Source organism: Leptinotarsa decemlineata, unplaced genomic scaffold, assembly GCF_025532065.1.
Source record: "Leptinotarsa decemlineata unplaced genomic scaffold, Ldec_3_MD MMD2_P_RNA_scaffold_7, whole genome shotgun sequence".
NCBI lineage: Eukaryota > Metazoa > Arthropoda > Insecta > Coleoptera > Chrysomelidae > Leptinotarsa > Leptinotarsa decemlineata.
The window spans coordinates 436392-453200 of record NW_027412534.1 but is presented as its reverse complement, the minus strand read 5'-3'; the positions used below and the strand labels follow the sequence as shown (position 1 = coordinate 453200).

Below are 16809 nucleotides of genomic sequence, written 5' to 3'. Positions count from 1 at the left end.
TTTGCCAAACTATTTAAAAGTGTAAATTATGATTTTAAAAAGCAAAATTATTTCTTAAAAAAATCGATTTTAAACAATTTAAAATTAAAATTAGGAATTTTTTTTAATCATAATTATTTGTAGACAACAAATTAGCATTTTTTAAAATTTGTTTAAAACAATTTAATAAACAAATTGCGTAAAAAACTCATATCCTATGTTAATAACTGTCATTGTTCAATGTTAAATGTTTAATGTCGATTGAAAAAAAATTAATCAACAGTTTTTAGATATTTTATTTTGCAATGGTTATAAAAAATCATAAATAACAAATTAATGAATTTTTATGAACTTTTATCGCAGAATCGTATGAAGTATTTATATCAAAAGGGCTCCACGAAGTTTAAAGTTTATAGGCCAATTATTTATACCTTTTATCCCATTATTTATGCCAACGGAGATTGGGAAAAAATTTGTCAGTTAACAATTGAATAACTTTTTGAAAAATGGTGATAAAACTTTTTTTCTACGGGACTCGATTCATTCAGGTGTTAAGAAGATAATAGATTTTTTTTCAAATTTTTAAAATGACATTTTATGTTATAAAAAAATTATGTCTTTTGATAAACTCTCTTTAGCGGCAGCGCGCGCATGCCGTAACAGCCGCGCGAAACCCTATTTTCAACGTCAAATTAAAATTATAAATAATGGAGATAGAGTTTCGGTAGTCGGGAGTTTTTTATCGGAAATTTCCTCCTCTTTAACGAGCTTTTTTCAAAATTGCTCAAATATTGATATTTTTTGAGTTATTAACGAAAAACTAAATACAATTTTTTTAAAATCTTTTGTTAATAACAATTGCAATTTTTACCTGCACCAAAGTCCTTCAAAAACATTTTTCTAGAGGCGATTCCGAATCGAATGAGCTGTCGCTCATATTTATAGGACCTTTATCTCTATTTTTCTTGTTTTTGAACTTGTTGATTAGACTACATACAGGAGAAGCTAATTTAAAGCGTGTAAAAATCGTCAAAGGGCAAAATATCCCAAAAATAGTCGAAGGAATAGTCCCTAAATTTTTTGCCGTATGTTTAATAAACACCCTGTATATGATTGTCACCTTTGTAAAAGTTTTCCATTCGGTCGCTCTTTGTGCTGGATACTGCATAGCTGAGCAACTATTTCTATGAACTGAAAGATGTGTGTTAGATTGTGTAATAGTTTGAAAAACGTTTCTGGAGTTCACATTTGTTATTTCATTTTAAAACTACGAAAGTTCCAGAAATGAACAGAGATGAAGAGATTTGACAGTAAGGAACACCCAGAAAACCATTACTTTCAGTACTTTTCAGTTTTTTTGTGTTTTGGCTTGAAACACTACTAACTCAGATATTTTCTGTAGATGGTGTTGGGACTATACAACTAAACATAATTAACCGATATGGAAAAAGGTGAGGGGAAATATCAGAAATGAATGGAATGTAATGTAATGTATTTTTTTTTCACAGGATTGATGAGCAGAATGAAGAAACGTCAGTTTGATGATAACTGATAATTGTACAGATTCTCTATTTATTATTAGTGCACCTTTATGTTACTCAGTATGTTCACTGCCCCCTCCTTTCATTATAATAATGAGTTTTATTATAGAAGAAAATAATTCCAACTAGATAATTAAAATAATACTCATGTAATAGTTCAAGATACAAAATATCTCAGCATTTTATTGCAGCTTGTATATATAGCACCTGTTCAACGGGCTTGAACATCATATTCAAATATCAATAATACGAAACATTCCCTGTAAGACTGTGGTGAGTAACAATCCATGACGTTATGAATATAAGCAAGTGTAATTCACCTTGATCTATGTTCAAATAACGTAACTTCAATCAAAAATGAAAAACGAAGCAGGTGACCATATTCAATATACCTAGTGATTTAGATTTATCGTAAATAAGTCATATAAGTACAAACCAAAATGATGAAAAATGCGGTTTTAATTTTCTGTAAGTGCCATTAATGGAAATTACCGATTGCCTTCACAATTTCTTTTTCTTTTCACTATTTTCCCCCGTAACAGCGGAGAAATAGGAAAACAAGATATGAGATGAGGTATTCATACCAAATAGAAGAACAAAGTGAGTAAAAGTATATGAGAGGTTACAGGAAACATAGAATGGGGCTACTATTCAGAATATTTGAGAAAAAACTGTTCAAACCAGCAAGAGAACTGATTGATTTGAAATCGCTGAAAGATAAAAGAGATTTTTGCATAATTTTCATGAAAGTGTATGCAAATTTAAACCACGGAGTTTTCAACCAACATCATCATTATCATAGCTGGGCATTAACTCCTTTATCGAAGTTAATTATTTTGTTAACGGTACCCAGCTGTGATCATCATCACATATACTTTATTGTCATTAAAAAATTTCAAATCTTATGGGCAAAGTAGATATTGCAATAGCTATTACAACAAAAGCATTAAACTTGAGAACATTCAACTGTTAGTACCAAGTGTATACGACCTCAGTGTATAGAGGGTCTCATTAGAATACATGAACATAGAAGTGTGAGAGAAAGTTCAGAAAAGTATAAAATCGTGGCTACACTATTAAAGAGAACAGAATTAAAAGGAAACAGTTAGGAGATAGGTATATTCTCAAATAAGCTACCAACGGAAAGGAAAAACTAGTTTTTATCCCAAATTCAATACTGTCTGATGTTGGTAAAAAGTGAAATACTTTTGCTTGTTGTCAACTTTTCTGGATTACAAACTGAAACCTTTTCGTTGGGAATAGTGAGTAACCCAATTTTGAATTGAAATATTACAGATTATTGAATATTTTGCTGGAGAGCCTGAGAAAAAAACCAAAAGAGTTTTGCAATGACTCATTTTTCAGTTTGATAGTGTTAAACTTTGATATGAATCTGTGTCCATTTGTAAAGCCAGGTAATGGGCCACTTGAGGTGTACATCAAAATTAAATTGAAGAGTGATTATTTCTATCATTAATTATAATAGGTGGGCTCAAAAGTTCGTGAGATTACACATATATGGCGCTACTAGTACTGAATCCATATGATTTTCAGTTAACCCTGACCTCTAAAAGACACGTGTACACATTTCACAGCTGTCGGACTATTATTTTGTAAGATATAACGTTTTGAGTGAAGCAAACTTTGTTAGTTTGAAGAAACCGGATGAAAAGGAATTCCATGTCTTAATAAAGCGAGGCCCCAGAGAGGCTGTTACCAACGAAAACATCGAGAAAGTCCACAAAATAATTTTGGATGACCGCCAAGTGAAGTTGATCAAGATAGCCGAGGCTCTGAAGATATCAAAGGAACGTGTTGGACATATCCTGCATGAATATTTGGGTGTGCGAGAGCTCTGTTCAATGTGGTTCTCGCGCTAGCTCACAATCTACTAAATCAGAGGTTCCCAAACTTTTTTTTATTATAGACCACTTTCTAAATTTGATGGTTCCGGTGGACCCCCTGCATCTACATTCCTAGCATATTCCCAAGACTCAACATAAAATGTGAAGATTAGATCTAACTATGGAAATTTGCTTTGCAATTGCGTTACAACCACGAATTAACAGTTTTCGAATAAAAAGTGATAAGTGATCGGTCGATTAATTAATTGTTGGGAGGGAAATGCTATCAAAAGCTTTCTTGCAATTCCCCACAGTTCGGGATATTTTTCGGGTATTTCTGCCTGTTGCCAAAATGTTGGATACACTCTTTTGAATTTCACCTTCAGCTCTTAATTAGTGCTAAGTATTAGAGTAGCTCCTCTTGTAAGATCATTTTCTCCACTTCTGGGCGTTCGTATTCAATATTTACATTGATGAGGATTCAAACAAGTTCATGCAAGATCGCAAACACACACACACAAGTTTTATTTCGTTCCCTTTGCACAACGAGCGGTGCGGAAGGCGGCGGCGCTTTGCAAGTCTCGACACGTTGAACTGAATATGGAATTCGCAAGTTTTTACATATAACAATCGCCGAGCTTCTTGAAATAAGGTACTGAACTATGAGCATGTCTAAACTTTGGCTTATACGAATAGGTAGCTAAACATATTCTATAATATAGGACCTTCAAAATAAACGTTCACCCTCAACAGGAATAAAAAGGAAAAAAGTTAAAGTTGGCCTTATTACCAGCACGGGCAGGTTATAAGGCCAAGAGTAAATAATCAAGGCAGGTAATAAGGTCCAACATTCTGGTTAGATAAAGTCATCTGTGTCATCTTTTGAGAGACCAACACATTCCTCATGCACCCAGGTACCACATGATATACAGGATCTCATATCAGCCACTTAACCCCTTAACGCATGATTTTTTGTTTTCAATAAAAAAAATACACTGGACTAATCAAAGGCCAAGAAAATCATAAAAAAATCTAAAAAAATGTTTTTTCAAGTATTTCCTCCCAAAGACACTCCAATTTTTTTTTGTGCCTTAATTGGCACAGTATGTAATAAAGACTACATTTGCAAAAACTATTTATTAAGCAAAAAATGTAGTTTTTAAACTAAACTCATGAAATGTAACTAAAATCATTCTGTGTGAAACTTATAAAAGCAATTTCTATCTTTGTTTAAACAAAGGTGCACATTACATTTGGAGCACTTAATGAAACTCTTTCCACTACAGGGGTATTTACATCTTTGCCTTTCTTGGTACCACAGAAGTAATTGATGGTATCCATCGGCTATAATTTCCTGAATTGGAAAATCGGACGAAGGTCATCGTTTTATTTTAGTTTGAACATGGGTTTCCAGTGGTACACTTGGCCGACCACGTTTTTTGCTCACTGTTGCTGAAACTTTACCAGCTTTACACAAGCACTCTGCAATTGTCATTTTGAAATATGCTAAAGGTAAATCGTTTTCTTCATTACCTCTTCTCCAAAGAATCCAAGCATTAACGACCATCAAGTCAATTACATGAAAGAATATACGTAAGTACCATTTCTTTGATCGCAGCTTTATTCGGTAATAGCACCCAGCATTGAGTCAAGTAAGTCGACCCCACCCATATACTTATTGTTAATAGTTACAACTCTTAGACATTGTACCAATATATGAGTCTTCTCTTTTTTAGAAAATCTTTTGACCTTTACTGTTGGTAGGTTGCCAGCATAAGTAGACATCATATTCACAACTTTGTTATCATACCATGACACGACAGACACTTTGGTGCCATCTATTGTAGCAACTTTCTCTCTAAATGCGCCTCGGCCTTCTTTTTTTAGTTCGGATTCCTTCGGCATATTGCAATTTGGTACTCGTACTATTCTCACAGTTGCTAACGGCCAAATGACCTGTTTCATAAGGAATGTTTGTAGTGGGACGCTATTGAACCAATTATCAAAAAATACTTTATAGTTTGCATCTCTGGGAACTGTCTGTGTCAGCCGAAGGACAACGTTAGAGATCATCCTTCTATCTGGAAAATCGTTAGGAACGGTGTATTTGTGGGGTTTTTTAGGGTTAATTGTTTGATTGTCGAGCGGGCTTTCGTTGGAATTATCTGTTCGTCCACGGCGAGGTATTCTTCTTTTGGCACTTTCACCAACTGTTGGCGTAACTTATCAATTAAAGTTCGTATCTTATATAGTTTATCGTGATCAGGACTGCCTGCGGAAACCGCATCGTTATTATTGCAACAATGTAAAAAACGTTTTATTTCTTCCCACCGATTACAACACATTATTTCTGAAACTAAATGGTGGTTGAGATTTGAATTCCAGTAGCTTCTGGAGTTAGGTAACTGCACAATTGACTTATACAAGCAGGTACCGATGAATTGTTCCAGTTCGTTATCAGTGAGGTATCTGGGCTTTGTGGGTATTTTTTCAACCGAGTAAAAAATACTTTGATAGACTATTTCTTTTATTATTTCTGGTGTCAGGAAAAATCTGAAAAATTTCTAGGGGGAATCTGATTTCTTCAACTCAGGTGGCAACTCTGCAGAGCCACTAAATTTTAGGTCTTCTTCAGGTATACTGAGGTTTTCAGCCTTCCAAGTAGGTGAATCTTTTTCCTTATTTTTCTTCAATTTTTTGCGCAGTTCTTCGAGGGGTACATCATCTTCGCTGTCTGAAGTATCGTCATAATTTGTTTCTGGAATTGGTAGATCAACGTTTTCGTCGCTTTCTTCATCAAATTCAGAATCTGAGGTCGAAATGACATGCTCAGTTTCGTCATCTGATAGATTTTCATCCTCACCGTCATCTGGGATGTTCATAAGGGCAACTCTTTTTCTACCATAAAATGTTTTCGTATCCATTCCCAACTCTGAAAAAAAAATTGTAGTTAAAGCTATGTCTAGAATGCATATTGTGCCAAATATGTCCACAACGAATTTTAAGTGACACTGCATATTGTTTCATATCTGGCACATATACATTTTTGAACAAAGTAAGACAAAAACAATAAAAAACTATGTTTTACCGTAATGAGCACGTTCTGTCGTATGATCTCATCAATTTGTGTATTTTTTGGAGCCAAATTCACAAAAAAAGTCGACAAAATCAACGATCTAAAATCACTAATTTCGTAACAGCTATTCGACCGGGCAGCCATGACACAAACAAGCTGAAACTTTCACAATTCGCCGTCAAATGTCAATGTATCTCTTCTAGTCATTGGATTGAGGCCATATATGACCATCCATGCAAGAAAAGTTTTTAATCGAGACCTTAAATAAAAATTATTGAACAAAATATTTATTGTGTCACATATGACATGACATGATATATGACATTGTTGCAAACTGAACAAATACAGACTTCTGTAGCCGCAGTTTTGCTAGAGGTTGGCAAATCAGCTGACTTTTTATTCTTCTTTGACGAAGTAATGAAACGTTTCTACACTCTTCAACATGAGAGAAGTTGTTTGATTTAATTAATAGGGTCGGGTTACAAATCAGAGATTGTCGGTTCAGTATAGAAATATAATAAATTCTCACACAAGGTTGAAAACTGAGACAGCAGCCACCTTTCAGGTAGAAATCCGTCTGAATCTACTACACGTAGAGGAACGGATAATCAGCTAACACAAAATTAACGTTCAACAATCAATTGGTGGGTATGAAACCTAGATATGCAAACATTCACTTGTCGGAACTTAGTTTATTTCAACGATACTTTATTATCTGCCTACATTGATAGGCGGAGCCAAGATTTTAGTTCTTCACTATCGAAACCAAATGAAACATGGCTCCATCATTATGAAGAAGAGAGAACCATGTTTTTTACCACTTTTAAAAGTCACAAAGTAAAAACCTATCAACAGCGACTACTACATAGCGTTATTGGAGAGTTTGAAGGACGAACTCGCGGAAAAACTGCTCCGTTTGAAGAAAAAGAAAGTGCTGTTTGAAAAACAATGCGTCGTGTCACGTATCAATGAAAACGATGGCAAAATTGCATGAATTTGACATGAAATTGCTTTCGCATCCACCGTATTCCCCAGATCAGGCCCCCGGCGACTTTTCCTGTTCTCAGACCTCAAGAGAATGCTCGCTGGAAAGAAATTCAGCTCCGATGAAGAGGTATTGATCGAAACTGGGGCCTATTTTGAGACCAGAGACAAATCGAACTAGAAATCATTAAATCGCAATGATGAAATCAAATTTTGTAAAAGAAATTAGCCTATGAAATTTTAAGCCCAACTGTTATATAATAATTGAGCAATAAACACATTTTGACGTGCTATTTTTTTGGCATAAGTACATTCCACAACTTTAGAAATTCGAGTAGAAAGTAATTTCCTAAATGAGACATATTCTGTGGTAGTTTCCTGAAGGCATTTTTGTGACCTCTGAAATATTTGGATAACAATTGAACTGAACCTAATTTTTTCACAAAAGTTTTTCTGGAAATTCTGTTTCGTGAACTAACTGAAATAATTGATTCAAAAATATTCTTTTAAATGTTCGCTATTGTTATCTTATTAACTACAAATGATACAGAGGCAGTTAAAATATGAAAAAGTTGCAGTCCAATTAGATGATATGATAAAACCCAAAATATTTTTGTGAAAAACTTTGAAAAGTCTCTCAGCATCAAATCGATTTCAATCAAAAAATGAGTGAAATATAAAAAATAATAAAAGTAGAAGCACCGAAATGTTCGGTGCTTCTACTAACAAGAACCCAATTTTGGGTATCGGTGAAAGCTACCCTGATACTTTGAAGTTGTAGCATTCTAATTCCAAACGCTGTTTTTTTTATCATTTTGGTGAAACAACAAAATCGAGAGTGGTCGATTTTTCTTAGGAATATTTAACCCTTTAAGGAAAAAAGACTTTCGAAAAAGTATTATGTGTGTCATTTTATTTTTTTTTTGCCTAAAGTAAAATATTTTTGTGTGAGAGTTTTGAAATTCCTGTGCCTAATAAGCTTTTTATGATACCACTGTTATATTTTGTATAAAATCAAAATTCTTGTCAAGAAAAAATATTTACTAAGGATATTTTATAAGATCTCAATATTTAGTATAATTGGTAAGTCTTCTATTTTATATCCTTGAACTTACTGTACTTATATATTTTTTTAGACTGTGCAATTCTTATACATTCCATTTTTTTGAAACTTTTGTACTTAAAACATATATTGTGATTTTGTTTTATTAAATATACATCAAAGTTATTTCAAATGTTATTTTCTTTATTGATATTCACTTTCAACATTCTGTTGAGATAATTTTACTTTTCTGCGACTTATAAGCGGAGTGAAATTTTGTCATGTAACGGGTAAGGACAAATTTAATTTTGGGTAATGAGCGCGTGAAAACCACAACTCGAGGAAGTTGAACAGTTTTGTATGGCTTTTATAAATTCAGATTCTAATTATAACTGGGACCTTTCCTAATAGTCTAAGATCTCAAGTAAGATCGACCTTCACTAATTTGATAAGCAGGTGAAAATTATATTTCAAGAAATGAAATACGTTTGTAGTAAAAAATTATTCATGATTATGAATTGTTAAAATTATAGAAAATAATCATTTTTTCAGATTTGACTGTCTTGGTTGCCAAACGATTCATAGTCTACTCGAAAGTATACAACATACGCAATATGCAGTTGACGATAGTTTACCTTTTTCTGTTCTCTATTACCTGGTAGGCGTACAAACAGGTACGGTTAGCTCAAATGCGAGTAGGTCTGTTTGACCCTCCACCGCAACCCGCAAGGGTTTATTGTGGTTCACACCTATTCACGCACTCGACCAAATAATCCAAATAAACCCAGCTTCTTAAGGAAGCTGTGTTACAGTATAATTTCTCTTATATTAAAACCAATAATGATTGAGAGTAGAAGTAAGCCCAGTTGACAGCAAATCGGGGGCGTGCTTATTAATTTTTGAGAGGGTTAAGCATGAAAGAAAAGTTCTTAGTACAATTAGTTAGAATATTCATACACATTTTTTTATTTATTTCATTAAAACTTTGCAATATCGTAATTTACCTAATCCTTGTAGTCATTAGGTGAGCCTTATGAAAACGGAGTAATAATCGTGGTAATTATAGTAGGTACCAAATAAATTACCTATATTAATAAAAAACCCAATATATATATAACTTTTTTTCACTCTTTTCTTGCAGCAATTGATAAGTGAACTCTTTATAACTATTCTCAAGCTTTCGAGTAACTTAAACTCATCGTCAGGGGTACTAGAAAATACAAATTACAAATTTTTGATAATAGAATATAATATAAATGTAAATGTACAAATTTTCGTCTAATCTTCAACCTCAGATTCGTCATTGTTGCTACCGCTATCATCAAAGTGAATTATGATTGGTTCAATATTGTGTTCAATACGGTTGTCTACGTCCCACATTTTTTGCTCCTCTTTTTAAAACATGCTGCATGCATTTCTTCCAGTCTTTTGCAGAAACAGTTCGAATAGCTTCTTGTAGGTGATGTTGCACGTCCACTAATTTAAATGTTCTGTTTTCTCGTGCCACATATCCTTTTACTTGCGCCCAGATTAATTCTATTGGGTTTAATTCGCAGTGGTATAGTGGTAACCTTAAAACTGTAATTCCACGACATAACGCAATTTTTTATATTTGTCTGTGTGTAATTTTGTTAGCTGAAGTAGTTCTGCCTTTAAACTATCTTTGTTATATTGGATGTTCTTATTATTTAACCATTCTTGAATTGCTGCTTTTTTCCATGATTGTTTCGGTAATGGTTCCAAATATCGACTATGGTATGGGGCATTGTCCATGACGATGACAGACCCAGGTTCCACAAGTTGAATGATGCCTTCAAACCATTTTTCAAACACCTCCGCATTCATCTCTTCATGATAGTCGCCTGTTTTCTTAGATTTAAATATTAATTCACCATTTGGTAAAAATCCACTGTCGCTTCCTATATGCGTAACTATCAGACGACTACCTTTTCCAGATGGCTGTTTTAACCCAACTGACAAACCTTCAATAAATGCTTGTCCTGCACTTGTTATATTACCATCCTGCCATACTTTTTTGACCGTATGTCCTTGGTTAACCCATGTCTCGTCCATGAAGTACAATTTTTTTTGAGCTTCCGAAATTCGTCAATTTTTCTTAGATAGTTTCTTCTCCATGCTATTAATTCTTGACGTTCAATGAGAATGCTTTTCCTGTCAACTTTTCCGTACGTAAATTTCATTTCGTGTACAAGTTTCCTAAAAGTTTCTTTACCCATTTTTGGGACCAATTCATGATCGCTAAGTGCATCCAGAACTGTTTGTAGTGTGGGCAGCTCATTTCTGAAAAAGAAACTGTGAATAGTTCTGGCGTATACTGGTTTTGGCTTCTTCGTCAACTGTGATTTAGAATTACAGCACATATGCACAAAGTCATCTTTTGGTGGCTGATGATCTCTTTTTACTCGCAGTACAATTTGTTTTTCTCTTACTGACCGAGACTCCAACCGTTTTACCTTTTTCGACGTGGAAGGCCCGACCATGACTCCCATTTTTTGAGTAGTTTGAGAACGGTGTAGAAATATAATTATGTAACGCTTAAACATTTATTAACACTATTATTTTCACCAATTGTTATCACAACACGTCGATTGCTGACTAACTTAACTGTAAAACGTACAATTCACGCTGTATAATTCACAAACCAATGATACGCTCATGGCTGCAAGTACATTAGTGAGGACTGCAACGATGAGATGGAAGTTACGGTAAAGTGATAAAGACAGAAATATCGTTGCGTACAGCGTTGCCACTAGTTGTAATAAATATCTAACACTATACAGAAAATAATGAATTTTAACTGATCAGTAATCAGGAAATGTATAAGTATTACTCATTACAAGCTCATTACTGATTTTTGTCATAAATAATACCTTTTAATCGTACTAGTATTGTGTATTATCTATAATTTGCCACAACCTACAACTCTACTGCTTACTATATTTTGATTCTGCTATAAACTGGTAACGTAAAATTCAGATATGACAACGCGCTTTACTCTCAATCATTATTGGTTTTACTATAGAGTGGTTGTCTGTCTGTTTCGCATATTCGATAAATTATATCAAGGTCACTGTTCTGCAAAATTCGCAACTAGGTACGTTTCTCGATGTCTCGTCAACTTTAAATGTCGCTCCGCATCTATCACCGACAATTAGCTGACAAATTAGGTGAAATATTCTCATGAGTGGGACAAAGAAGTTCAACAATGATATTGAATATTTTGATTCGTGAACGGGAGTCTAGACCCTTTCCAACATTTTAAAATTCAAATCAGTAGTAAAAGAGTTCAGACAGGAGCACACTGTGTTTATTTAATGAGAGTGAAAATACGAGCTCTGGATTATTTTTCATTACTATTACCCACGGTTGGGGATTGAATTACCGTTTTCCATTTTCTAACAACTAGTGTTGTGAGCTTAGTCACAGTATTTCTGTATACAGTAGTTTCACTCAGCGTCGGTCCCTTTGATGTCGGTGTCCAGGAGTTTCATTTTTTATAATGATGACGTATTTGACACTAATGACATTTCTCCCTACTACAATCTCAACCAAAGCGTGTATACACTGCTCAACATAACAACTTTTCATATAAACTGCTCAAAAAAACAGTCTATGAAAACCATGTTGGGCACCTGAGAAAATTGTACAAATGATAATTTTGCATTTGTGTAATATTGAAGTAACCCAGATCATTTGGGCAATGATGAACTAAGTTTCAAGTAGATTTTAAAAATTCATGGAATCGGCAGATGTTCATATTCGAATGTGACAAAATATATTTTCATTTCAACAAGAAAAAAGACAAGATAAAGAACGTGTTTTGTTATTCATGAACCATGGTACGAATCCATGCGAAATTTCTTTGTAGTGATTTTTGGGGCCAAATATAGCATATTCATTTATTGATTGGAGAATTCAAGATGGCGGACGAGTTTGCCGATTCGATTATATTAAGGACCAATTATTAAAAATATTCCTAATCGAATTCATCACTCAAGATTAAGGAATCTGTAGAGCCTATTCTTTCTGAATTATGTAGTTACTTTTCAGGACTTGAAGAAGTAAAAAAGTAATTAAGTATGTAGTGTTCAATCATACAAAAATAATTCTTTTGTATGTATGTACTAACTATAAATGTATGTGAGAGTTTTTGGAGTCGGAAGTTATGAATTATTTACACTGTAAGATAATTATCTTATCCTATTATAATAGGTTGTTTTGCTGCTTCCAGCTTTTATCCAAGTAAAAATTGATAATAAAATCACTGACAAGTCCAAATGCATTTTGACTATACCATTATATATGTTTTCCGACAGAAAACAACTACTTCTTTAGCTAATAACTCGACATATATTGACAAATGTTGATATTTGAATCTATACAAGTCTAGATGTCTAATCAACCCCGAAAAGTTGCTGCGTAGATTAAAAACAGTTATTCTAAATGAAACATGTCCTATTAGTCAGCAACTTCTTATATAATGTAAATTTGACTATCAAAAATATCTTACGACTGTTAACCTTTCGGAATCCAAGTCGCCTCAGACATAATTGCAAAGATTCTCACTTTGAAGAAACAACTTTGCAAGAGCTCTCTAGGACAAATAGTGGGACTTCGCCTGATTCGAACAAGGAACCAACTGCGAACCGTTTTGAAGTGTTCCTCATCAGTGCAGACCATGCTATCACGGTTGTATACACACAGGGACTCGTTATTCCTCCTAGAGAGCTCTTGCACAGTACCATGGTTCATGAATAACAAAACTCGTTCTTCATCTTGTCTTTTTTCTTGTTGAAATTAAAGTATATTTTGTCACATCCGATCCCATGAATTTTTAAAATCTACTTGAAACATAGTTCATCATTGTCGAAATGATCTGGGTTACTTGAATATTACACAAATGCAAAATTATCATTTGTACAATTTTCTTAGGTGCCCAACATGGTTTTCATCGACTGTATTTTTTTGAGCAGTTTATATGAATATTTGTTATGTTGAGCAGTGTTTAAACGATTTGGTTGCGTGCCTGTCTTGAACTCGTCGTTTGCGCAGACCTGAGACTGCAACTCCTGGGTCTGCGTGTAGAAAATTCAAACCAAAAATCACCCGAAGTGGGATTACTGTATATAGTATACTGTGGCTTAGTTGTTATTACCTCTTTTAAAGGGCATACAAAGCTGAAATCAGACTCTAAGGCCACCTTTCATCAAAGGTATGGATAAAATAGTTGATGAGAGTATTCTAGAGTTATAGTGTTCTCTCTATCCTCTAGGAGTTTTTCGTTTAATGCCGTAATGAAGGAATTTCTGAAATTCGAAAGCCTGACAGTTCCACTACTTACTGGAAGTTAGGGGAGTGCAGTTTCAACTTTCCAGGTTGCAGCCAAAAAGGAAGGAAAGCTAACGAATTGGATGAGTACCACCATTATTTTTCAAACTAATTTGTTCAACTGTATAAATAAATTAGACTTGTTTCAACCCCTAGTATGTACAGAGCTAGGTATTAGTATATTAGAAAGTGAGTTTTGTAAAGTCACGTAGTATAGACGTTCTCTCTCTCTCTCTGTCTCCAAAGAAAAGGTTGCATTAATTGAACTACTTAGGAACCACCCGTCTCCACTGAGCTAAACAGTGCTCTACCCTACCTCAAATACTGGCTTTCGGTAGAGCACTATAAAATTTTGATACGGTTTCACCCTTCAACAACTGATAAAACTCTTACATAGTATATAAAGACTCCTTCTGAGCCAAGAAAAAGCCCATAACAGCCGATAAGTTTGTATGTCAGAGTCAGAAATGCTTTATTGTCATAAAAGTTTAGGTTTTGTTGTCAAAGCAGGCTTAAGAACTAAAACAATCTGAAACATTAACAAGAATTTAAAACAATATATTAATATGGCTAAAGCACACTTCAAGAAGTCTATGGTAAAAGTCTGTGATAACAAATTTTATATGTTGACAAAGTAGGCTTGAGAACGAAAAAAATCATAAACATTAAAATAAAGGTCAAGAATTAAAACAAGATATTAATATGGCTCAAGCACACTTCAAGAAGTCTATGGTAAAAGTCTGTGATAACAAATTTTTTATGTTGACAAAGTAGGCTTAAGAACGAAAAAAATCAGAAACATTAAAATAAAGGTCAAGAATTAAAACAAGATATTAATATGGCTCAAGCACACTTCAAGAAGTCTATGGTAAAAGTCTGTGTTAACAAATTTTTTATGTTGACAAAGTAGGCTTGAGAACGAAAAAAATCAGAAACATTAAAATAAAGGTCAAGAATTAAAACAAGATATTAATATGGCTCAAGCACACTTCAAGAAGTCTATGGTAAAAGTCTGTGTTAACAAATTTTTTATGTTGACAAAGTAGGCTTGAGAACGAAAAAAATCAGAAACATTAAAATAAAGGTCAAGAATTAAAACAAGATATTAATATGGCTCAAGCACACTTCAAGAAGTCTATGGTAAAAGTCTGTGTTAACAAATTTTTTATGTTGACAAAGTAGGCTTGAGAACGAAAAAAATCAGAAACATTAAAATAAAGGTCAAGAATTAAAACAAGATATTAATATGGCTCAAGCACACTTCAAGAAGTCTATGGTAAAAGTCTGTGTTAACAAATTTTTTATGTTGACAAAGTAGGCTTGAGAACGAAAAAAATCAGAAACATTAAAATAAAGGTCAAGAATTAAAACAAGATATTAATATGGCTCAAGCACACTTCAAGAAGTCTATGGTAAAAGTCTGTGTTAACAAATTTTTTATGTTGACAAAGTAGGCTTGAGAACGAAAAAAATCAGAAACATTAAAATAAAGGTCAAGAATTAAAACAAGATATTAATATGGCTCAAGCACACTTCAAGAAGTCTATGGTAAAAGTCTGTGTTAACAAATTTTTTATGTTGACAAAGTAGGCTTGAGAACGAAAAAAATCAGAAACATTAAAATAAAGGTCAAGAATTAAAACAAGATATTAATATGGCTCAAGCACACTTCAAGAAGTCTATGGTAAAAGTCTGTGTTAACAAATTTTTTATGTTGACAAAGTAGGCTTGAGAACGAAAAAAATCAGAAACATTAAAATAAAGGTCAAGAATTAAAACAAGATATTAATATGGCTCAAGCACACTTCAAGAAGTCTATGGTAAAAGTCTGTGTTAACAAATTTTTTATGTTGACAAAGTAGGCTTGAGAACGAAAAAAATCAGAAACATTAAAATAAAGGTCAAGAATTAAAACAAGATATTAATATGGCTCAAGCACACTTCAAGAAGTCTATGGTAAAAGTCTGTGTTAACAAATTTTTTATGTTGACAAAGTAGGCTTGAGAACGAAAAAAATCAGAAACATTAAAATAAAGGTCAAGAATTAAAACAAGATATTAATATGGCTCAAGCACACTTCAAGAAGTCTATGGTAAAAGTCTGTGTTAACAAATTTTTTATGTTGACAAAGTAGGCTTGAGAACGAAAAAAATCAGAAACATTAAAATAAAGGTCAAGAATTAAAACAAGATATTAATATGGCTCAAGCACACTTCAAGAAGTCTATGGTAAAAGTCTGTGTTAACAAATTTTTTATGTTGACAAAGTAGGCTTGAGAACGAAAAAAATCAGAAACATTAAAATAAAGGTCAAGAATTAAAACAAGATATTAATATGGCTCAAGCACACTTCAAGAAGTCTATGGTAAAAGTCTGTGTTAACAAATTTTTTATGTTGACAAAGTAGGCTTGAGAACGAAAAAAATCAGAAACATTAAAATAAAGGTCAAGAATTAAAACAAGATATTAATATGGCTCAAGCACACTTCAAGAAGTCTATGGTAAAAGTCTGTGATAAAACATTTTGTTGTTAAGGCCTTCTCTTATATCAGCAATGACACACATTTTCCAATTTATTCTTTTAATATAAAGTGAATACCAACTCAGCTATAGAGTCTGAAAAGTCGAAAACTGTTTATATTTACCTCATTTTACGGTACTCAACCTACATACCGATCATGGTGTGCGGTATATACTCTAAGTCTTTGAGAAAATAATCATCAGATGGCACAAAGTCTTCAAGTTTTCGGACGGATGAAAACTCATTTAATACACTAACAAAGGTCTCTGCCCACTGTACCGTACCAACCATGACCGTGCTAGGACCGTATCAGACACGGAAAATAACACGACACAATCTACTTTTCCCACTGTAATGGATCAACCGTGTTCTAAGCCCGTAAGCAACACGTATCATACGGATATGATGACCGTTAGATAGCCCTTTGACAACTATAGGTAATGTGAAGTATTGTATGTTTTTCCGGCTTACTCA

General features: G+C 33.5%; 1 protein-coding gene across 2 annotated transcripts in view; it reads left to right on the top strand.

Moving 5' to 3' along the window:
- The window catches only part of stan (Protocadherin-like wing polarity protein stan), a 139521-nt gene extending 130872 nt beyond the window's left edge, over positions 1–8649 (top strand). The window contains exons 21-22 of one of the 2 annotated variants that reach the window (XM_074170155.1): positions 1382–1430; positions 1488–8649. In XM_074170155.1, coding sequence (XP_074026256.1) covers positions 1382–1415 — 34 coding nt within the window. In that variant the 3' untranslated portion in view covers positions 1416–1430; positions 1488–8649. The remainder of the gene's footprint in view (positions 1–1381; positions 1431–1487) is intronic. The other variant, XM_074170156.1, reaches the window with a different exon arrangement.
- The last annotated feature ends 8160 nt before the right edge of the window (positions 8650–16809 follow it).